This window comes from Coffea eugenioides, chromosome 6 (genome assembly GCF_003713205.1).
Source record: "Coffea eugenioides isolate CCC68of chromosome 6, Ceug_1.0, whole genome shotgun sequence".
Classification (NCBI taxonomy): Eukaryota; Viridiplantae; Streptophyta; class Magnoliopsida; order Gentianales; family Rubiaceae; genus Coffea; species Coffea eugenioides.
Window position 1 is genome coordinate 2,184,485 of NC_040040.1, and position 22,591 is coordinate 2,207,075.

Sequence of the window (22,591 nt, forward strand, 5' to 3'; positions counted from 1 at the left end):
AACAAGCTACGCTTCATGACTTATATTTATCCCAAAAAAAAAAGTCAAGAGAAGAGATTTGAAGTAACAATCCATATAAAAAGAAAATAAGACTAGTACTCACCCAACAATAATTTGTGAGTATCCCCAATATATAGTAGATTTAGTTTTATTAGTCTATCTGTTTTGTTTCATGTGTACATGCAGATGAAAAGAAAATAGATGGTGGAAGAAGATGGATTGTGGCAGATGAAATAATTTCTATTTTGGGTCTTGGAGTAAAGCTAATTGTAAGAAGTGCTGCAAATAATGATAGAAAATGAAGAAATTAATTAGAAAAAAAAAAAAGGAACAATTCCATTAGATATCCAAATGGTCAAGAAATCACAATAACTTATGGTGCAAACTTCCTTGTCAAAGTGATAGTGATCTTTAAGGTTCTAGATTTTAGCGCTGCTTGTTTTGAAGGGAAGTTTGGATAAGTGTATGATTGTAAGGAAGTAATTTTGAATTTCTTTTGTTAAGGTTTACTCGAATCATTAGCAACTCGAGAGTCAACGTTACTTGACTCACGGTGTGGTGTATTTGTTACACAATTTTAGGATGATTTAATTTTTTTAAATCTAAATGGACTTGTATGAGTAATATGCTAAAATTGTGTAATATATATTCATTAAATAATACAATTTTTCAAACCTTTAGAATTACAAATAAATAATCAAGTATAATAATATAGATAGAGTGAGCGTAATTAAAGAAAATTAATAAAAGAAAAATTGTTCGTTGATTGATAAAAAAAATCAAGAAAGAAATAATCATTGTAAACATATATAAAGTAGGGAATTAATAAATTGAATTTTACTACACATGAAGAAGTATAGAATGATTAAAAAAATAAAAGTTTGTCTGTATTTTAGTAATAGTAACAAATAATCAATGTAACCATATACAAAGTAGCGAATTAATAAATTTCTATAAATAAGAAAAGTATAGAATAATAGGAAAAAATAAAAGTTTTTCCAAATTTTAGTAATGGTAAAAAATTACCAATCCAATAATAAGGATAGAGAATGTGATTATAGATAATTAAACTAGGAAAAAAATTGACAAAAAATACATCAAGGCGTCAATTATAAAAATGCATATAAAATATGTAATTAATAGATTTTTGAAATTTACTATAAATAAGGAGCAAGAAATGATTGTAATTTATTGTTATAAAAATAGATAAATAATAAAATCCACCGAGAAATATAAGCAAACACAATTTTTTTCACATGGAAAAAGATAAAATTTTTATTTGAGAAAATACAACTAACTCAACAACTTACTAGAGTGGAAAATAAATAGTGACATGCTTTGTCCAAATAGCACTAAATAATCAAACCAATAATAGGAATTAAGAACATGATTGAATATGATTTAAAAAAAAAGATATGAGTTTTTTTATTTGTCAATCAGTATTTTTTTTACACTACGTCAACCTATCTAAAGGAAAACCCAACTAGGTCAAGAAAAACTTGTGGAAGCTACGTAAGAAAGGGCCCAACTAGACCGGGGAAAATCAATGGAAAATGAATCACTATTGAACCAAACCAAACGAGTATGCACTACAAACATGTTTAAATTGGAGAAATCACTATTAGTAGTAAGTGATGAAAGACAAGGGTTGAGAGATCAGATCTCTTGGTCTGCATTTTAATATCTAGACTTTCTTTAAAATGTTTTATCAGTGGAATTGGGATGATTCATTGGATTTCCCTTGATCTCTTTAGATTTTCTTTCCCCTAATGTTGAGTAATTCATCGGGTTTCCTTCGATCTCCTTCGGTCCCCTCCCAATGTAGAGTAAAAGCCCTTTAACCTCCTCAGTCAGTCAGTCTCCCTCTACACTAGACCGGTGGTGATTCACCGGCCGAGCGGAGCCAACGAGCAATCCTACAAGCATATAAAATACTACTCGTTGAGAACCAAAAAGCCTCAGTTGGCCAGGCTGCTCGAAAAGCTGTCTCCGTTACAAAGCCTATTACCCATTACAACCTCCAGGACTACCGCGTGATTGACCAGATATTCCTCTTGATAGTTGATAACCGTATTCTTAGCGTCCAAATTGGTAATTTCACTCCCTCGTCGAACCCACTCACCCCCATTTCCTCAAATCAAACCGGCACCGGACCACTACCATTCCCCCAACACCCCCCTCCCACCCGGCCCCTCTCTTCCAAGCCCTTCCCCTTTTCTTCTTTCTCTTGAACAGAAAGACAGAAGGAAAAAGAGACAGAAAAATCTCATCAAGAACCAGATCCACTTGCGTTCCCTGAAATTTATATAGAAAAACCCTACCGTTTCAATTTGAATCAATCAGCATCGTATTGATTCAATTAAAAGAATTGGAGAGAGAGAGAGGACTCTCTCAACCAGCAAGAATGGGAGATTTCAATTTGGCGCTGGTGATTGTGGCAATAGTTGTCTGTGTTTTGGTGTTCATCTTCAACATTTACCTGCTAATTAATTATCAGCATCCCGATGACGTCAACCAGGCTTATTTCCCGAAATTTGTTGTCGTTTTGGGCCTCTCCATTGCTGCCATCTCCATTCTCATGCTGCCTGCCGATGTGGCTAACCGGCAGGCATGTCGCCACGCTATTTATAATGGCGCGTGTAATTTCACGCTACCGATGAAGGATCTCTGGCTTGCAGTCTACATTGCTGATGCGATTTTGGTTTTCTTCGTTATTCCTTTCGCTATGTTTTATTATGAAGGCGACCAGGATAAGTAAGTACATCGCCTAAGGTTTCCGTTTCTTTTTCCTTTTTTATTTTGTTTCTTCTTTTGATACTATTTTTTAATAGCACGAATGCTATGCAATGGTGCATTCTATAAGGAGATTTTAATCATTTTTGTTGGTGCAGGAGTGTGGGCAAGAGGATTAAAAGTGCATTATTGTGGGTGATAACTACTGCGATCGTTTGTGCCCTGGTGCTTGGCATTTTATATGGTTAGTTGTGGTGGATTTTTTTTTGTTCTAAATAGCTTTTTTCCCATCAAAGCTTAAAATGCTTTTTTACTGTGATCTATTGTATATATATTGAACTCACAAGAAAGGATATAATTTGCAAGATAGCGTAGAATGTTGTCCTCAAAGACAATGTAATGGGCACATAATTTCTAGGTGAACTGATTGAACTAAATTTTGAGAAATCAGCCGCTTTTTCCCCATATTTAATGATAAACCCTTGCCCAAAATAGCATTGTTCGGTTTGGAGCACTACAGAGCTTATGTTGCTGTATATTGTCCACTCTGTATTTGCTTATTTTGACCTAAATAATCCTTTATCCGCTCTAGCTCTTTTGGACTAGGAAGCAGAGTTCTCTTTGACATCGCTTCTGGAAATTAACCAAGATTGCTTCTCAATTTACTTTAAGAAAAATTGTTTCTTTTAATTGAGCTGTTTTGTGTTTCTTATCCCTCTACTTTATATGCGTCCTTTTCACTACTAGGACTGGTTGGAAAGGTGGATTTCACGGTCAGACACCTCTCCTCGGGCACAGCTTCATTTCCAAGTTCATGGGATTTCTCTAGTGGTCAACCATGTATAGGAAATGGTGCACGCCAGGTGAGCCAACATATTTATTTTTTAATTTTTATTGGTTTTGCTTATTATAATTGTGAAATAGGCGTTAATGTACAATGGCTGATTGAACTTTGTGAGAAATCTTGGGCTCCTAAGTTTGGAGCATGACAAATGATTAACATAAGCAGTGTAGATGGAGCCACAGTAACAGCTTTTACTATTTAATACATTTTTTAAAGGTGTTCACCAATCAGTGTTTGTGTTGAACCATCTTTCAAAATTTACGTTAATAATTGATAAAGACTAGGCTGACTTGTTTCTGGTTTATACATATTATTGTTCAAAATGTGTATTTAGATTATATAATTTTTTTGTGGCCTGCCTCTCACAAATTATTTAGAACATGAATATGCTGTTGTGGCTTCATCTGGTCCACTTAGAGTGGACGGGGCTGGTACTTTATGATAATCAATCTCCTAATCTCAACGTCAAAACTATGCAGGCCTTATTTCATTTTTGATATCACTCATTCCATTCAGTTCCTAATATTAGATTATCTCAATTTCAGTGTTCTGCATATTCTGCAAGTCCTTCATCTGAGACCACATGGAGCATGCGCGCTACCTTCCCAGAATATGTTGTTGCTTTGGCAACAATAGTCGGATCTGTACTTTTTACGGTACTTGTCTCTCGAAATGTTTAATACCATGATTTCTTTGTGACTCAGTGCGCTGAATGAAATTTTTGGGATTTGACTTTCCTTTTTATTGGGTTTTTTTTTGGGGGGGGGGGGGTGGTGTTTGGAGTTGCTCCTACTTTGTTTTATGTGGAGTCATCCTTTTAAATTGTCATGGTGCTATGTTAACAACCTATTGACTCTTGTTGTTTTTTTCTTTTGTAATATTTAAATACTCATTTATGGTCATAAGCAATTAACTAGTTTACTGGTTGAACATTGTCTGCAAAGAAAGAAGATGTAACAGTTGGATTGAGATGAGTATTCTAGTTATTTTTTGTGCCCTAATGTCTCATGCTGCTCTTCAGATTTTTGGAGGGGTTGGAATAGCCTGTCTCCCACTGGGACTGATATTCTCCTTTATTAGACGTCCAAAGGCAGTTATCACTCGCTCACAGTATATCAAGGTACTTGGTGCTTTTCACAAAATGTTTAGTGTTGCTGAAGTGAGAAAGTTTGGTTCTAAAGAAAAGTAATGAATTAATTGTTTTGTGATGGTGATTAATGTCACTTAGGAAGCAACTGAACTAGGTAAGAAAGCAAGAGAAATGAAGAAGGCGGCTGACGCACTTCATCAGGAAGAAAGGAGTGGCAGCAAGGGAAGGAAATGGCGTAAAAATGTCAAGGCTGTAGAAAAGGTATGCACTGTCTCTGTACTTCATCTGAAACCCATCTCGTCTTCTTGGCAGAAAATAGTTGCAGTTGTCACTAGCTGTTTTTATTTTGTTTTTCTTACTTTCGCAATTATTGTTTAGGTGGATATTGTATTTAACCTGCCAGGACAACAAAAATCTTGTGTTCTTTAAAAAGCTTTTTTTTTCCCTCTATGGTGCGTGTGCGCAAATATCTTCCTTTTTGAATTTTATCGTATTCATATGTGTTGTGGCTTATTCTCTGTGTTTGTATAATGCAAAAGAACTAGCATGAACAAGTCGACTCGTTGATATTATGACTTATCTGAAAACAGTAGGTTATGTCTAGGAATATTTTGGTTCTTATTCACCTTTATGAAATAAATTTAGAATCACCTAAGGCAACACACTACGGCTTCAGCGGCATTTCAGTTAGAAATGTTTAGATTTATACGGCAGGGGGAGGAGATTTTTCAAATCAACATGTAAATCTAGTTGAGAGATAGAATGAGAAAATATGTTTACATGACTTTTTACATGTTCAACCCTTAGGATTAAATGAATGAGACCCTTGTTTTAAAAATATCGAGTGGTTTTCATAATGCATTAACCACAGTTGGCATGATAAGAAGATGTTACATTTGTGTCCACAGTGGTTATCATTGCTTTCACCACTGAATCCTCCTTGGAATCTCGTACTTCTTGGATAGTAATATTCCAGAGTTTTTGTAAATATACGTGCATTACCTAAATGGTAACTCCAACTATGGAGCTAATCATTTGGTAAGCCTTTTTATCTGAAGTTTGGGTACATGGTTTTTTCACTTTTATTTTATGTAAGTATGCTTTTGTGTTTGATGGCTGGTGTCAATGGGGACATGATATTTATTTGATCTCTTCTCTGCATTTTCCTCTTCCCATACTTATTATATTATGATGTTGATGTGCGCTTGAATATTTGTCTTTGTATTATCATTAAGGATATTCGTTTTACATACTTAATTCTCCAGGAATTACTACTTCTGGAAGATGATGTCAAGGCTTTAGAGGAGATGTACCCTCAAGGTGAAAAGGTGATCAACCGTTCTTTGTAACTAATAGAAGTGTGTTGAGTTTATTCTCTCTCTCTCACACATTTAATTCATGTTCAATCTTTTTTAGGCTGAGGCTGCTTGGGCCATGACCGTTCTTGGCTACTTGGCCAAATTTGTGTTGGGAATCTTAGGGTATGCCTTATTTTTTTGTTTTTTCAAGTTGTTCTACTGAAGTGTGATTTTACTTTATGCTATGTTGTTGTGCCTTCAGGCTTTATGCAGCTTTACTGCATAAAATAGTTACATGACAGTTATTCCCGAATAAGCTTTACCCTTTATTAGTATCTTAAAAAGCTACTTTTGCCCAAAGGAAGACTCATTTGCCCTTTTTGACTTTGTTTTCTAAGTAACACATTTTAGCTATAACCTGGACATTGTTGGGCCTTTTAATGAGAGTTATCTGCATTGTCAAACATCTTAGGGAACAGAGCTTAGGACTAATTGAGTGTAGAAGTTTTACATTTAGGCTGCCCTGAAGCAAAATCTCCTTAATTAAGCTTTTTTTAAAGGAAGCAGAAGGTAAGAAGATGGATAGCCTGCTATTGAGAGTAAGACTTATTGGCATTAACTGTGAGCACATTAAATTGATTGATATTTTGTTCCTATCCTTGTTGGGGAAGTCTTATGCTATATATCATATCCTTGTGCCCTTTTTGGTTGGTGTACAAACTTGCACTCTTTGGTGCCCTAACTTTGTTGCTTTGAGATATTCATGTGCTGTAATATGTCATATCCTTGGGCACTGTATTAGATTTTCTCATCATTGTATAAATCACATGTAATTACAGACATGTACTATAATGATACTAGTAGATGAAATTATTTGTACCATACATGTAAAGCTGAAGTATTTTCATAATTTAATATTTTCCCTTAGCCTGAAGTGCTTAACGAAATTGGTCATCCCTTGTTTATTTTTTGGCCTTTGTCCTCTCTTGTATGGTCTTTAGTAGAGCTGTTAAACTTCACGAGTAGCTCGAAAGCTCGTTAGAGCTCGGCTTGATAAGGCTCGAGCTCGGCTCGTTAGTTGCGGTAAACGAGCCGAGCTCGAGCTAGAAATGTGCTCGTTTAGTAAACGAGCCGAGTAGCTCATTAGAGCTCGTTAATAAAGGGCATATTTGTCATTTTAGAAGTCAAAAGTATAAAAATTGAAAATTATAGATTTTTATTGAGGTTAATTTGCACGAGCTCGAGCGCGAGCTTTTATAACAAACGAGTCGAGCTTGAGCTCGAGCCACATGTACATTTGACGAGTCGAGTTCGAACACATTTTAAAGCTCGTTTGCCTAACGAGCTCGAGTCGAGCTAGGCTCGAATTAAGCTCGAGTCGAGCTCGGCAGCCAAATACTCGGCTCGATTAACAGCTCTACAGTCTTTAGTGTCGCATTTTGGGTGTTGGCATGGTTTTACATTTTAGGCTATGCAATATAAACATGATAGCCTCCCAATAGTAAAGTCATGGTATATTGTACATGGAAAGTCATGGGAACACTGTTTTGCTTACACGGTTGTCATTGTGTATTCCCCAGTCCTGCCCAAGCTCCGTACCTAATCTGCTTGAATTGCCTTGCCCTTTAGATTTCCTCCCAAACCTGAAGAAAAGGTAAATTTGATTGTTACAGCATTATGATGGAAGGAACAAGTTTTGGGTGGCTTTCAGGCTTTCAATTTCTATGAGGTTCACCTTCTTCATGACCTGTTGCTCTGGCATTGTTCACTGATATGGGGTTTCTATACTATAATACTTTCTCCTGTAGATACGCCATTTTATCAGGTGGATGGACTATTTTTTGTGACCTGTAATTTTTTGCTCTCTTCTGACAGGTTGATTGTTTCAGTTGCTTGGGTTGCACATATCATTATATATTTGTTGGTTAGCCCTCCGCTTTCTGCATTCCTGAATGAAGTTTTCATCAAATTGGATGACGTTTGGGGTACTTTTTTAGACTTCTACATATTTTTGTACATTGCCATCTGATTGATTAGTTCTTAACTGACATGATATCCAATTCTGCTACTACTTAGGTCTTTTGGGTACGGCAGCATTTGCATTCTTCTGCTTCTATCTACTACTTGCAGTGATTGCTGGTGCCATGATGCTTGGCCTGAGATTAGTTTTTATTACAATTCATCCTATGAAGTAACGACTTTTGGCATCTCAAATCTTTTTTTCCCAGCAATTTTACCCATTGCTCCCCTACCCCTTTCCTCCAGAGCTGGTTTCCTGCAGCTCATGATGGTTGCTCCAAATCTCTACAGGTGGGGAGCTACACTCATGAACTCGTTTCTTTTCAATGTTGGCCTCATCCTCCTTTGCTCTATCAGGTTTGCACTGTTCTCTTTTTATGCTTCAATGCCATGTGCTCATGGAGATCAGTAAGAATAGGTAATGATAGAATAATGAGGAGTGGCACCTGCAGCTTCTAATGTCTGATTTCGGAATTTGGTTGTAACTACTTTGGTCGTCATTATTGCAGTGTAATTCAGTTCTGTGCGACTGCATTTGCATACTATGCTCAAGCTACTGCAGCTCAAGAAATATTTGGTCACACATTGCAATCACTTCGGGGAATTAAATATCTATACAAGTTGGTTCCAGCTGCCTTTCTATTCTTGCAATTAATTATATTTTATATATTTCAGAAGCTGTTAATCACGTCTATACTTGTGCAGGTACAACGTTTTTCAAATTGCATTCATTGTTCTAGCTGGGCTGACCTTTGTGTACTACTTAGCTTTTGTAAGTGCCCTTCCTTTTCACTCCTACATTCTTGGCTTTTGAAGGCTGCACCTTGAACGTAATTCTGCATGCTTTTGTACCTGGCCAGGGTTGGAGAAGAAAGAGGCCCAGTGGCAGGTTCCAGCTGTCGTCTTAAATTATTCATTTCCTCAAAGTGCATGCTTCCAACAATGGACCTTTTGGAGCTTGAGTTTGGACATTGTAAGAGCAGTTTGATATTCGGATATGCGCGTGTCGTTTTGTTTTATCTCTTCTTCCTGAGCAGACGGGCATCATCCATGGTCGAATTTGGTTGCTGTAGCGATACTGCTGCTTGACTGGTTTTTCACTTTTTGTATGTATTGTTGGTTTGATTAAGTTACACACTAGCTTGTGTAGTTTGTTGCGGGTGGGGGGCTGCTTACAGTTATACATGATGTATCATATGGTCAACGAGAACGAATCATTTGTAGTCAACACTAATCAGATTGTCACGTCTTTTTCGTTTCCTCTTCGACCTCGAGTAACAGATGCTTTGATGGATTAAACATTATATGTTGTAAAGCCTGCAAACGAGGTTGGATGCTTTTAATTTGGATAGTTTGATTCTGCAACTTTAGATTTTCTATTGAATTGAAATTTCACGGTTCTGTGATTTATTTTACATGTTGAGATGAAGTTCAAATCACTTCGATAGCAATTCAATGCACCTCACGGCAACTTCCTCCAAAGAAAACTCAAAATATTCATCATGTTACTGAAAGTAGACTAAAGCACAAGTGCGTTTTCATTCTTAGTGGATTCTAAATGATGAATGCAAGCTTTCACTGTTAGGCAAAAGTATAATTGGGAAGTGCGACTACAAATTGTTCGTCTGAATTCATGGCAGTGTGGAAAGGTTTCGTGTGATTTGGGACGAGCTGACAACTTTAGGATGCAATTTGTTTGGAGTAAAAGTTCTGACGTTCATAGTCGATAAATTTGCCGTGAAAACTACACGTTAAAAAGTCGAGTAATTGAACACATTTTGACATAGATAAGAATCTATAACCATTCAGAGATTAATATTGCTTGCCCTTTGAAATGAATGGAATAGAATCTATATACCATCCAGGAATAGATATTACCTGCATCCATGGTTTGCGGATGCTCCAGAAAAGGATCTCATAATCTGCTCCAGTTCTCTTTTGGCAGATATGGCAAGCAAGAAGTGATTTTGTCATTGGAAGATTATAGGGTGGATCATTCCCAGATGGCAAAAGTTAATTGGTTTTCTGTTGAGTCAATTGATCATTCGAGACTTCCAAGTAGAATATAATACAACCAAAGGGTTGACATAAATGGCAGAAAATGATACAAAACAATCCTGTCTCAAGGCTTTCATGGCAGAGGGTTGAACAGGGAACCAACAGACTACTTTATCCTTACTCCCACTGGATCTGCCAGTGAAGGTTGAGGTCAGCAAAATTCTTCGTGTCACCAGTTGGACCAATGACATCATAAGGTGAGTCCTCAGAAAATTCAGTTGGCAATGACTTCCAGTGCAGACATGGCTCCCATTCAGCCTCTTTGAGAACCTTCAATATCTCCTGCACCACAATCTTGCTTGCTTCCGATGACAGATGAATTCCATCCCTGCAGAAAGGAACGGAATTAAGTCAACAAAACAAGCATCTCAATTTGAAAAGCAGCTCTAGTGAAACTCCCTTGACACAGTTTTTCACCTGAATTCTAGCAATACCTATATGTTTTTCTCTCTGGCTTTCGTTGTTGGTGATCCTATTACTTTCTACCAGCCAAACCAGTTGCATCAGCATGTAAATCTTTAGATAGTGTTTGTTACCACGGAAAAGCATGGGAAAGTGAAGGAAAGTCAGTTATTTTTTCCCCCAAGCATGTTTGGATGGTAACAAACTTATGGTAGAGAATACATCTACCATTATAATTTCACTCTTCTTGGTGGTAGAGATAGGTCCATAATCCTTACGGCACAATTTTACGAAACATGATGCATTGAATAGAAAAACAGAGAATTGATGAGAGAAATGCTATACATAACCAAAGTCTTTATCAGGCTGAGGACTGATTTAAAAAGCATGATCTGGAGCTTGACCACATGAAAAGCTTGATTAGAAAAAACGACAGAAGGACCAAGAATTCACGCAGAGACGCATACTTACACAAAACAGACATCCAGCCAATTATCCCTCTGTTGAAGTGCAGTCCAGAGATCAACAACCTTAATATCCAACTCTCGACACAATTTTATGCAGGCTTCTGAATATATTCGGCAGGATTCATTTGTTCGACAAAGCTGATCACATGTTCGACTAAGGAAAACCATTCAAACACTTCAAATTGATAATGTTCTTCATAAACCACTAAAATTCACTGAAAATTAACATTTCCTTACCCAAAAAATTCACAAATTTGAGCCTCATTCACAGGAGGGGTGCTAAGGAAGAGTACACGAGTCTTGTCCGAAAGAGACTGCCAAAGGAACATTAGTCAGTCGGAAAGCCAGAAAATAATTGAAAAGTTAAAGGAGGCCCAGAATAATTGGATTTGCTCTTGAGGTTCACGTTCACAGAACTAGATGCAAATACAAGATAAAGCAAGCGCTCTGAAACACGGAAGGGAGTGTAGTAGGGCAGAACAAACAGCTGCCATTAACATACGTTACCAGTGATTGACAATTCAGGTATCAGGTCAGTCCAATGCAAAATAAGTATTTAAAACAGCTTTCTCCAAAAAAAGTCACCTTAAGATGAAAGGCAATTTTCTTCATATTCTCCACATATTCTGCAAGAGGAACATGAGGTCCTTGACCACTTGGGTCAGGTCTCATTGAATCATTACCGCCAAAATAAACTATAACTAGAGAAGGCTGCACGGCTGCATGCTACAGGAAAACAACTTCAAGGATAAGTTTACTGAAAGGTGAAATAGTTCTTGAATATGTTGACGAGGAACATTGGATTCTGATGAAATACTAAAGAGAATGTACCTTGGGGAAAACTTGTTCCAGGACTTGAAGAGCACCCCGTGAGTTCCAACCAGCATATCCTCTCAATAATATATCAGCCTGCCCCCACCAGTTTACACAGAGAGAAAAAGTAGGTCAAAAGAAATTGGCAAGGAGATAACTCAGCTATAGCATCATGAACAACGTTAGTCAACAACCATGGTACACAAATATTTGCTAGGCTCTCTCTGTAGCTACCTAGCTGAAAGTGGAATGAAATTATGTGCAAATTCCTAGTTCCTGGGGAAATTAGTCAAAGGGGTATCATTGTACAAGGTCCCTTTTACTCAAGCAAATAATTTTTGTCTCAATATCTCTCACTCTTTATACCTGTAATTATTCAGTCAAACAGATAAGGGGGCCTAATCTGATGATAACTAACGAGGAAAACTAAGACCAATGGTATTACTAGGCGGAAATATTCGTAAACTGCAAGTGCATACATGTCCAAGGGAGGAAGGCACGCGGCACCCAGCACTAAAAAGTCATCGTCTTGGGTGGAAACTGGAAAGTAGCGACCAAATCGGCGTTGAAATGACGCTCGTACAGATATGCTAACAAGAAAGCAAAATCCTCAAAAATGATAATTTATGTTTACCGTTTACAGGGTAGAAGAAAACAACAGAAATATGTTTCTAAGTTTCCAACAGGGGTATCGTCGTGCAGATTTGGCCTGACCTTGACTTGGAATTGAAATCGCGAAAGCAAAACGTTAACCCGTCAAATTACTAAAGACCAGGAAAAACAAAAATCAAGAAATCTTGCACGATTAGAGGCGCCCACCAGGAAGGAAAACAAAACAATTGCTCCAAAACGGGGGAAAGACGGAGAAGAAGAGGGATGTACCTTGCGAGCATAGATGTCAGTGAGGATTGCACCAAAACCGTCTTGGCTGTAAGCAAACTGTACGATGGATGAGCCAAACAGAACGAACTGGGGGCGTTCAGGTCCTACCATTTTCCAAATTCCGACCGGCAAAGACCAATGATATATACAATTTCTGGTTACGGTAGTTACCGGAGCTGGTTAAGCAATTGTGAGTTGGTTAAGTTGTATGAGCTGTCAATTAGTTAGTTAGATAAAGGAGCTAAACCGACTTAATGGTAGCTTAAAACAGAAGCAGTAAGGAGAGTGAATTCATTCTGGATTGTAACAAGAAAATTCTTTCAATTGTACATCTCTCTCATCTCTTCCATCAATACAATAGCATCTTGAACTTTCGAATTGCTGCTCCATTTCTCCTGCAATTCCTAAGCTTTGGTTTTCTGGTCTTCACTGCCTTCTGTATCAACCAACCCGGCCCCATCTGTTGTTTACACCTTTACCCCTCGCCCCACTACTACTTCTACTGTTCTACGACAGCACGAGATCGGGTCTTTTTTTTTTGGTAGTGATTAATGATTGGTGGTTTGAAAGGTGAAATGCATGTGATTGAAAACTGTGCTTAAAAATTATTATAAAAAAATTCCAAATGCCGCTAAATCCATATCCCCTTTTCTGTTTTACTACAAATATATTCTTTTGGTTTAAGAAAAAGAATGGTTGAGGGATTTTGACAGAAGATTGAACTTTGAAGGCGATCCTGCTAGTCCCCGTAGAATGCTAAAGATCTATCACTAATTGATCAGTGGCTTCCCAGCTCAACCTTTAATAACTAATATGTAAACCTCATATTCTACCCTTTCATTTACCTGTCCGTTTTGGTTGTTATCGTCATCACCCTTTTTGGTAATACGTTGAGATGTTTTCAAACTACGCACAATGCCCGTATTACATGAACGATTCTAAGACCATAAGTGGCTTTTTTATGTAAACAAATAACAAGAACTAGCCCTTTGGGGATCAATGGCGCGATTGCTATCCTATGTTTTTAGACTCGGATCGGGTATTGACTCGGTGAGCTCAGGAATCACGAATCAATGGATTCGATCGAGTTGAATCGGATGACGTCATAAATAAAAATTAAAATATTTTATGTGAGATACCTAAAAGCATGTTAATATTAATAAAGGTCTATTCGGATATATTTGATATTTCAAATATATTTAACAAGAAAATACAAAGAAATTAGAATGATCAAGTAGCAATTTATATTATTCAATGAACATTAACAAGTTTAGAATTAAAATTATGGACTTGATTGAAAAATAACACCAAACTTTAGGACAACATTTATAAAATATGAAGTATTTGAGATATATTAATAATTTTTAACAACTTAGGGGTCAAAATATAATATTAAAAATGCTTTGACCTTTTAACAACAAAAAAAAAAAAAGAAGAGAAACATCATTTTTAAGGGTAAAAAGAGAAATGCTTTGACCCACCATAATCATTTTTTAAGGGTAAAAAGATTAAAGTTAAAGTAACAATTCTTATCTAAATCCATTTAACCATCCATATCCACCACCCTTAAATGGTTTTGGATCTACCAAAAAATATTTATACGGACACCAATGGTTTTGTTCAAGTTAAACCACATAAAAGACAAACTACAGATTATCATCCTCACTGTTCTTGCATCGTCGTACCTTTATGCGTTTCAGGTGTTCGCATGTACTGGCCACGGATATGCACTTATTCGCCTCTCTAATTCAAGCAATTTTTCTATTCTAGTTTTGTGTCGAGATTGAGGATTTAATGTTCTTCAAGTGTTAATAGAAGGGCAGTAGTAGAATATTTTGTTCCTTTTCTTTTGGTTAACAATTGGTGGTCGGTTGAGGAGAATGCTCAAGTTGGTCTCAAATTGAAACTTTCTGGTGAGCTTTTTTGAAGTTTTAGGATGGAAATCGGGTCCAAAACATTGAGACAAGACTGGCACCATGAATTTCGATCGTCTTTTTTTGGTGGCTGAGTACAGGCGTAACACAGTTACGCGGCGGCGATGGTGTTTCATTTGCCTCGAGAATGAAAGAGGAGAAGAAACGAAGGAAAAGAATTACTAAGAAGAATTAAGAAAAAAAAATCATTTACTAAATTATCCATTTATGTCTGGTCCATGTATAACCATTTACTATTAGATTGGATCAATTTGATCCACGATGAATTTAGTTAGAATCACGACGATTTAAGTATCCATTTTATCATCTCTAGTTCACTCAATTTCTATTCATTTTAGTTCCTAATAAAGTTAGATCTGATTCGAACAATATTTATTTATTTTTTCTAAAAAATTTAGATGAGAATCAATTCATATTTTTGTCATTAAAAAAGCGAGATTTGAAAAGTGCTTGAATATAAAACAAAAAAGTGCTTAAATATTTAATATGCGTTTTTATACATAACACATGTTTTATGCATCCTAATCGTATACTTAAAGGTATTTAAATATTTAATACATATTTTAATTAAAAGTTTTATTAAGTAAAGCATTTTTTAATAACATGGAATAAGATGCAGTTCCATACTTACCCCATGCCACAGTAAAAAGTGCTTAAACGAAGGAAAAACTTGTTCCTTTTTTTTTTTTTTAAATTTTAGTTAGTCGATAGGATATAAAATAAAAAAGGGGAAAAAACTTGTTCCATTTTTTGCACTCAGTATTTAGCGCTTCCCTTTGGTGAAAACTAACGAGAAATAGCCAAGAGCAGTAGGTCATCGTCGGCGCCGCTCTGTAGTAGTATTGGCATCTTCTTCAGCCCGCTTGTCGCAGTTCTCACAAAACTAGTCGCAGTAGCCTGGAAAAGAAATGGATATTGCTTTATTTTCTCCGGCTTCTCTTTTCGCTGATCCCGACGGCGATTCCAATGGTCATCTCCTTTTCTATCTCATATTATTCTCTATTTCTTTCGATGTATCTCATGCCCTGTGTTTTCTTCTCGTTATTTTGCGTGTTAATTAAAATTCTGTTATTATTTGTCAGATGAGGAAACTAAAGAATCCCATCAAAATTTCGTGGAGAGAAAGCACCAATTCCCTGGAATGGTCAGCATTTCAATCTAACTAGTGTTATTTTCTTTTTCTTTTAAGTAACATTTATTGTTTGTAAAATACTCTACCCAACAATTAGGAGGAAAACAACAAATAACGACTAAATATTAGTTGGATTTATAGAGCCGCTTCTCTCTGACCTTATTGTTTTGGGCTTGTAGTTATTATTGGGTAGAGCAACTTTCTAGAATGATGTGAGCTACAGTGGCTATTTGTTGCAGCCGTACACTAGTCTTACCTTTGGACCTTTCTTTTTTCGGGGGGGAGGGGGGCGGGGGTTCTGCAGGAATTGATCATTCGGGAGTTTTCGTTTCACCAGCTGAATGCTAATTTGTTGTGGCCTGGAACGTTTGCATTTGCAGAATGGTTAGTTCAGAACAGATCATGGATGGCAGGACGGCGTGTAATTGAGCTGGGAAGGTATACCTTGTTTGTGGTTCTTGTGTTTAAACAACTGCACTGCATCTTTTAGCCCTATGGAAGTTTATGATTAGGAACCTGAAAAGCTGCATTCCCACTGCATATATTGATAAACTATCCTGCATATATTGATAATCAGCATTCCCACTGCACGTATTGATGATAAGCAAATATCATCCGATTGAAAAAGATTAGCGTTTGTTGAAAAAAAAAGAAAAGATTAGAGGATCAGGTCAGCTATAGATGTTAAATGATTTAGCCTGTGCTGGGGCAAGATATAGTATGGATGTACATGTAGGGACTAACCTTACGTTTACAGAATTTTTTTTTTAATGAGTTGCGAAATTGTAGACTTGTAATTTACATAAGGATCTTTGTAGAAATTTTACTACATTTTGTCAATAGAGACCAATACCATTTCTAAAGTTTTGGAGTCCCACATACTCCTTAAATCCGCCCTCACTAATTAATTTGGATGCAAATGATATACTGAAGAAGATGCTTCAGAGAGTAAATTCAACTTAATTTAAATTTGTAGCAAAACTTGAATAATTTGAGAGAATGTGGATCTTGCTTTAGTGAAATAAGTACTTGTGATAGATTAAAGCATGCTAGAGGAGCTAGATGTTAGAATAAATTATCAACTAAGTCAATCACATGAATTATAACAATTTTTACTTAGGGTGCGTTTGATAAAAGTGAAATCTGAAGTCTAAATTCATTAAGGTATTGAATTGTTAAGTATTAAATTAAATAGATTTGAGTATACATCACATTCAATGATAAGTAAATAGCTTATCACTTATTTTTTAGAGTAAGTTTTGTCTAGAAAATTCAGTGCCACTTAATTAATTCAGATGTTCAATTTTGGTTGTCAAACGCGTCTAACATATTAAGATCTGAATCTATTAAATTTAAGTGTCAAATTGGGTTATCAAACAAGATCTTAGTTTGTTGAAGAATCGCAGAGTTGAACTCTCTCCAAGTTGGCTTGCGAATACTCCCAGACTCTTATCTTTAGGGGGAAAAATGAAAATTTGGTGGACAAAATTGTTAAAAAATGTCTCCTCATCCTGCTGATGTAAAAGACGCAGGATAATCAGCAAATTAATGTAACACATAATCTGTAGATTTGCAGCTTCTATCCACCTAGGTTTATTGCCTGATGCAATTGCTATCTAGAGAAGCCTAGGGCTTGTCTCCCCTTGTTATGATGATCTGGACTTTTCATCTACTGTTGGCAGCTCCGTTTCCACCTTTTCAAACTTGTGGGGAGTTTGGAGGTGTTGCTGATGTTTGTTTCGTTGCTTCATCACAGTGGAACCGGAGCCTTGGCAATCTTCTTGCATAAATCATTTAACCTCGATATTACAACGTCAGATTATGATGATCCTGATATTGAAGACAACATAGCTCATAATTGCAGATTCAATGGGATTATTCCTGTACTTCCTCACATAAAGCGTTAGTCCTTCTTTATCACTTGTTACTATTGCAATGAAGCCATTTTTCGGGGAAATTTCTATAAGCCCTCAATCTGTTGTACTCGCAATTGACAAATCATTTTACTGGATTTCAGAACCAATTATCTACTTGTCTTTTCAGATTCATGGGGTGAAATTTTCCCCATAACCAATCCAGACTGGAACCTGGTAATTGCTAGTGATATCTTATTGTGTGAGTGCCTAATACCATAATGACTTTTCGAAGTAACTTGATTTTTTGGATATTCTTCGATCATCTCTATAATTTTTTGGGTTGTGTTTATCTTTCATCTTCTTGCTATTTGACTACTTGTGGAGCATTCTTAGTGGTCTAATATGGAGTTGATGGTTTGCTGATTTTTAGATGTGAAGCAATATCCAAACTTAATAAAAACTCTCTCCTTCCTTTTGAAATCCTACAAGCCACAAGCTAGTGAAGAAGTTTCTCAAAAAAGTCAATCAAATGGTAGTATTTATTCCTGGTTATTACTGAATTATAAATCCTAGACGCCAGTTAACCTAAACTAGTTGATGTTCTGTGGTTTGCACCTCAGATGCATGCCTGCTCCCCCGACCTGCATTTTTGATGAGCTGGAGGCGCAGAATTCGGAAGGAGGACGAGTCACTCTTCTTCAATGGATGTGATGAAGCTGGTCTTGAAGTACAGCATCTAGGAACCCGCGTGTACTGCATTGTACCTAGAGAAGTAAACTGTTGATGAAATTGCTGAAACACAGGTAAGTTACTCTTCATGGAAAATAGACACCGTCAAATTTGAAAGAAGATTTCTTTATCAAGGTTTGTTCATCTAGGTACTTCTTCCAAAAGCTTTTAGATTTTCCCTACCATTTCTCTGGGGACCTGTCTTAGTTTTAACAGGGTTTTTTTACCTTAGCACGGGGCAGATTGAATAGTTCCTTTGAATTCATGAAGGGTTTGTGTTATCAATAGTTCTCCAAGGCCTCCTCCTGAGCAATCGCTTACATGTTCTCTCTTGGGCTGCAAACTGCAAGCAAGTCTGGGGCAATATAGAATTTTTTTATTGTCTTGGCATATGATGTTATATTATGAAATTGTATCCTACTGTTGTCAGTGGTTGATTAAAATTTGGTTAACTCGAAAAGAAAATAAAAGTTGATCACCGTTTTTTTTTTTAAAAAAAATAAAAGTCGGTACTAAAAGTGACTTTTATATGCTCGTCCTAAATCCTAACTGAGATAAATGATGCCGAATGACCATTACTGAACCATACCATTGAATCACATTATGAATATGTCTTCATTTTTTGTTTGGTGAATTATATTTTAGAATTTACCGTAGCACTAAAAACCCAAAAAGAGTGAACTCTAATAGTCATCTACTGATATCTTGAGGAACAGGTCACGTTGGACTCTCATGCTATTGGACCATCCTGTTTTCGGTTTTCCCATTGAAAATTGATTGATTTGTGTGAATCATAAGCCACTCAAGACTTCATAACCATTATAGTCAAGAATATGAGATAATTTCAGAAACCTCTCCTGAGGTTTCTAACACTTTCATTGACATCCCTTGAGGTTTCAAAAATTATACTAATTTCCCTTGGACTTAAAGTTTTAGTAACAAATCAGTCCAATTCAGAAAAACTACTATTAAAAATGTATTTTGAGGAGTGAGATGATAGATTTCTTCCATATATGTGCTTTTCTAATTGTTCTCAAGTTGTATTAGTAAAGAATAAAATAATTAATAAAAGTCAAGAGATATATGTAAAATTTAAAAAGATGTAGCATTTGATAACTTGAAGCAACAATGGTCTCTGCATGTAGCTGGTGCAAATTGTAATGGCCATATTTTTTGTCATTTGCAATTACCTATAAAGGACACAACTAACTTTATAATGCTATAAATTATTATTATAAGCATCTAAATTTAAATTTGGGTTAAAAAAATTAATCTTTTTATTTTAGTTGACAAGGTAAAAGTAAAAGTATTGATACAGAAAACATACAAGTTTTAGTCAACAAATCAACAACAAAAGGCATGAATAGTTTTGTTCAACACAAGATTTAACAAAATAAGTTAATCAAAAAATTTTTCTATTTTTCTTGCTCATAAGATCTATGCGTGCAGATTATATGAGGTTGTTTGTTTTGATCATTGTCAAGTGATATCAATCACAAAAATAGCACCATCTTAGGATAGCAATTGATGCTATTTTTTTATTGTAATTATGGTTGCTAATTTGAGATGAAATAATCATTTTTTTGGTTTAATTAGTTAATCTTATTTATTTAGTGCCCTAATTTTTTTTGGTCAAATATCTATTTGTAATAATGCATAACGTCTTAGGACAAAATAGTCCTTTCATTATATCTTATGTAAGTAATGGGTCCAAATTTACAAAATAGTCCTTTCATTATATCTTATGTAAGTAATGGGTCCAAATTTCTAACAACGGAGGTTAGTGTAATTTTTAAAACCTTAGGGGAGGTCAGTGAAAGTGTCAGAAACCCGAGGGGTGGTTTCTGAAATTATCCCTAAGAATATTGCCTGAAACGAAACCCGAGGCCTCAGAACTAATTTTCTCCACTCGCCGGTGAATCTAATGCGGGGAGATCCTCCAAATCCTTCCGAAAACCACCAAGAAATAGTAGAAAGCCGTCATTTTTTGAGTATCAAAGTCGATGTCAACAAAGTACGGGAACTAGTACCATTCATTATTGTCCATTTGAAGCCCACCACCACATGACTGCTTCCTCCCCTGCACCGGTCGGGATTTCCTGACGTACAAACTCTGGAGCCTGAGGTTGTAACGGTGGGATGCCCCGAATGGTGGCCCAATTTGGATCTGGAGGGGCCTCTAAATACATTTCTATTGGCCAAGCCAATATTGGGACATGTCCTGTGCAGGCAAGACATCGCCGCTCCACAACAAATTCACGGCGTGTTGGTTTCGCATCCCTTGTAAATAAATACATAAACATCAGTCGTCAAGAATTTGAATTCGAATTTGTGATTTTGTCATCATCATCGGGGAGAAACTTCGCAGAAGTCGGCTCTATCGATTCCGCAGTCCCCACACTCTGATATCTGAAACTGAGCGACAGTTGATCACATGGGCTAGCAGTTGCATTGTTTTGGATTCATCGTCAAGTTCATGATGACCATACAACACAGTAACTACACGACGCAACCCACGACGGTACCGCTTTGATATTTGAAAATATCATGCGTTTCAAAAAAAATCTTGCGATGCGCAGCACTAGTATCTATTATTCCAATTCTGGTGGGATCCCGATGTAGAACCAAGGTTTGTAAAATCGGGATCCCACGTAGGATCGATTTTAGTTTCACAGGATCGGATCGTAGAATCGTAAGATCCTACCAAAAGCTCCTAATTGCAATTAAAGGTTACAATTCTTTGATAAATTACAAATATACCACAAATATTTTCATTTACTTGCAAAATGGAGCTTCGTATTTCACAAATTTACAAAAAAATTGTAGGATCGTACGATCCTACCGATTCTACGATCCTACACGATCCTACCGATTCTGCTACGATTCTATGCGATCCTACAAAGATTAATATGATTTGCGACTCTGAATACGATCCGGATCGATTTTGGTTATCCGGATCGTACGATTCGGATCGCGATTTTGACAACTATGTGTAGAACTAGGGCTAGGGCCTCACCCAAATTAGTATCCGCAATTATGCGTCTGTAAGGGTTGAGTGAGAGAGTGAGTAGCTCTAATACTGTGGGTGGTTCTGCGGCGGCTTTACCGTCAACAATAAAGGGTCTTATATGCCATTGCATGTTTGACAGAGGAACGCATGGAGATGGGAGGAGTTCTGGGACTACAAGAAAGAAAAATGGCTGATGCCAACTGATTCCTGAATCTGAAGATCCGTGAGGATGCGAATGAACAAGAGTTCTTGGACCCGAATGAAAATAGGCCCACTTGTTTTTGCTCTGAACGTCCGTGCGTAAACGTACTGTGTACGTACATATGGCAGCAGCCTCAATTTGCGCCGACCACAAAAAAGACACGTTCCAACAAAGCCCGGGTGGAGAAATGCTAGGACCGATTAACTAAGCAAATCTGTTGTAGAGCTGTGGTCAGAAGATTTCGATGATGATGACCTGAATTAAGCTTATATTAGATACCATGGCCATAATATTTCTTGCAGGCAAATGAGGAAAAAGCATAATAGATCACACAAATAGATATGTCAATGAGTCGGATCTTATTTAAATTCAATATATTTAGGTAGGATTTGAGTTTAATTTATTAAACTTAAATCCTGTTTAGATCCAAACTCAGACACTATAAAAGAGTCATGGATCTGGATTTAGATAGGGATTGATTTTCTACGATCTAGTCTCAAATCCAAATCCATACCAAATCCTATTCAGATTCATGTATAAATAAAAAAATGTGTGTGTTATCAATAAATTTATATAATAATCTAATATTTTGTGTCATTGTAATTGGCACAAACCTTTTTAAAAAAAAAAAGAGAAAAAGTAAAAGCGAATAAGTGAGATTCAATGTAGATGCAGACAAAGTTTAGAAAACAAATAATTTTAGTTGATAAGTGTTCTTTATTTGAGTTTATAATATTGCATTCAACATCTTCAATGTATTTGAAAATAAAAATTGGATGGCATTTATATTATTCTAAATATTTTTACTTTAGTTCTTTACTGTATTTAGAAACGTATCCATGGAATTGAAAATGGATACCCAAACTCATGAGAGTCCAGATTTGGGTTTACTTTTTAGACTCAAATAGGTTTGGATCTGATTATATTTAATGGGTGGATCTAGATCTAAGAGATCTAATCCAAACCCTACTTAATGACATGCTTACACACAAATCAAGAGAAAAAAAGACTTAAGGGACAAACTAGAAAGTGGAAACAGGACCAGATATTAGTACGAGAGCAAGGGTTGATTTTGGAAGCTTCACGCACGCCCGCCTTCTTTATTTTCGCTTGGTGATAAGC

At 36.4% G+C, this 22,591-nt stretch overlaps 3 protein-coding genes across 8 annotated transcripts; 2 read left to right on the forward strand and 1 right to left on the reverse strand.

Annotated features, from left to right (window-relative positions):
- The first annotated feature begins 1,732 nt into the window (after positions 1–1,732).
- On the forward strand, positions 1,733–9,363 carry LOC113774665 (LIMR family protein At5g01460). The gene is made up of 14 exons (XM_027319262.1): positions 1,733–2,754; positions 2,892–2,977; positions 3,481–3,596; positions 4,123–4,233; positions 4,599–4,697; positions 4,806–4,928; positions 5,933–5,995; positions 6,084–6,148; positions 7,841–7,950; positions 8,042–8,156; positions 8,276–8,341; positions 8,494–8,604; positions 8,690–8,756; positions 8,845–9,363. The coding sequence occupies exons 1-14, from the start codon at positions 2,405–2,407 to the stop codon at positions 8,890–8,892; spliced, it is 1,530 nt and encodes a 509-aa protein (XP_027175063.1). The 5' UTR covers positions 1,733–2,404; the 3' UTR covers positions 8,893–9,363.
- Positions 9,364–9,930: 567 nt separating this feature from the next.
- On the reverse strand, positions 9,931–13,085 carry LOC113775552 (GDSL esterase/lipase CPRD49-like). Its single transcript, XM_027320484.1, has 6 exons — positions 12,607–13,085; positions 11,743–11,820; positions 11,497–11,637; positions 11,149–11,225; positions 10,916–11,065; positions 9,931–10,370 (listed from the first exon to the last, which is right to left on the reverse strand). Exons 1-6 carry the CDS (start codon positions 12,715–12,717, stop codon positions 10,160–10,162), a joined length of 768 nt encoding a protein of 255 aa, XP_027176285.1. The 5' UTR covers positions 12,718–13,085; the 3' UTR covers positions 9,931–10,159.
- Positions 13,086–15,319: 2,234 nt separating this feature from the next.
- On the forward strand, positions 15,320–21,957 carry LOC113776512 (protein N-terminal and lysine N-methyltransferase efm7). 6 transcript variants are annotated; one of them, XM_027321694.1, is made up of 8 exons: positions 15,320–15,509; positions 15,623–15,684; positions 15,977–16,110; positions 17,429–17,574; positions 17,716–17,787; positions 17,959–18,060; positions 18,149–18,331; positions 21,407–21,957. In XM_027321694.1, the coding sequence occupies exons 1-7, from the start codon at positions 15,449–15,451 to the stop codon at positions 18,310–18,312; spliced, it is 741 nt and encodes a 246-aa protein (XP_027177495.1). In that variant the 5' UTR covers positions 15,320–15,448; the 3' UTR covers positions 18,313–18,331; positions 21,407–21,957. The 6 variants fall into 6 exon arrangements, with proteins under 6 accessions (XP_027177495.1, XP_027177496.1, XP_027177497.1 ...); XM_027321695.1 differs by lacking the exon at positions 21,407–21,957 and adding an exon at positions 18,974–18,991; XM_027321696.1 differs by lacking the exon at positions 21,407–21,957 and having other exon boundaries at positions 15,958–16,110; positions 18,149–18,754.
- Positions 21,958–22,591: the final 634 nt, after the last annotated feature.

Excerpts from the sequence above, each read along its gene's own strand:
- LOC113774665 (XM_027319262.1), top strand. The coding sequence starts at position 2,405 with ATGGGAGATTTCAATTTGGCGCTGGTGATTGTGGCAATAGTTGTCTGT. Across the intron at positions 4,698-4,805 it reads CTCGCTCACAGTATATCAAG|GAAGCAACTGAACTAGGTAA; the intron begins GTACTTGGTGCT and ends AATGTCACTTAG. Across the intron at positions 8,757-8,844 it reads TTGTGTACTACTTAGCTTTT|GGTTGGAGAAGAAAGAGGCC; the intron begins GTAAGTGCCCTT and ends GTACCTGGCCAG.
- LOC113775552 (XM_027320484.1), bottom strand. The coding sequence starts at position 12,717 with ATGGTAGGACCTGAACGCCCCCAGTTCGTTCTGTTTGGCTCATCCATC. Across the intron at positions 11,226-11,496 it reads AAATTGCCTTTCATCTTAAG|TCTCTTTCGGACAAGACTCG; the intron begins GTGACTTTTTTT and ends TTCCTTTGGCAG. Across the intron at positions 11,066-11,148 it reads CAAATTTGTGAATTTTTTGG|TCGAACATGTGATCAGCTTT; the intron begins GTAAGGAAATGT and ends GGTTTTCCTTAG.
- LOC113776512 (XM_027321694.1), top strand. The coding sequence starts at position 15,449 with ATGGATATTGCTTTATTTTCTCCGGCTTCTCTTTTCGCTGATCCCGAC. Across the intron at positions 16,111-17,428 it reads CGTGTAATTGAGCTGGGAAG|TGGAACCGGAGCCTTGGCAA; the intron begins GTATACCTTGTT and ends GCTTCATCACAG. Across the intron at positions 17,788-17,958 it reads TGCTAGTGATATCTTATTGT|ATGTGAAGCAATATCCAAAC; the intron begins GTGAGTGCCTAA and ends GCTGATTTTTAG.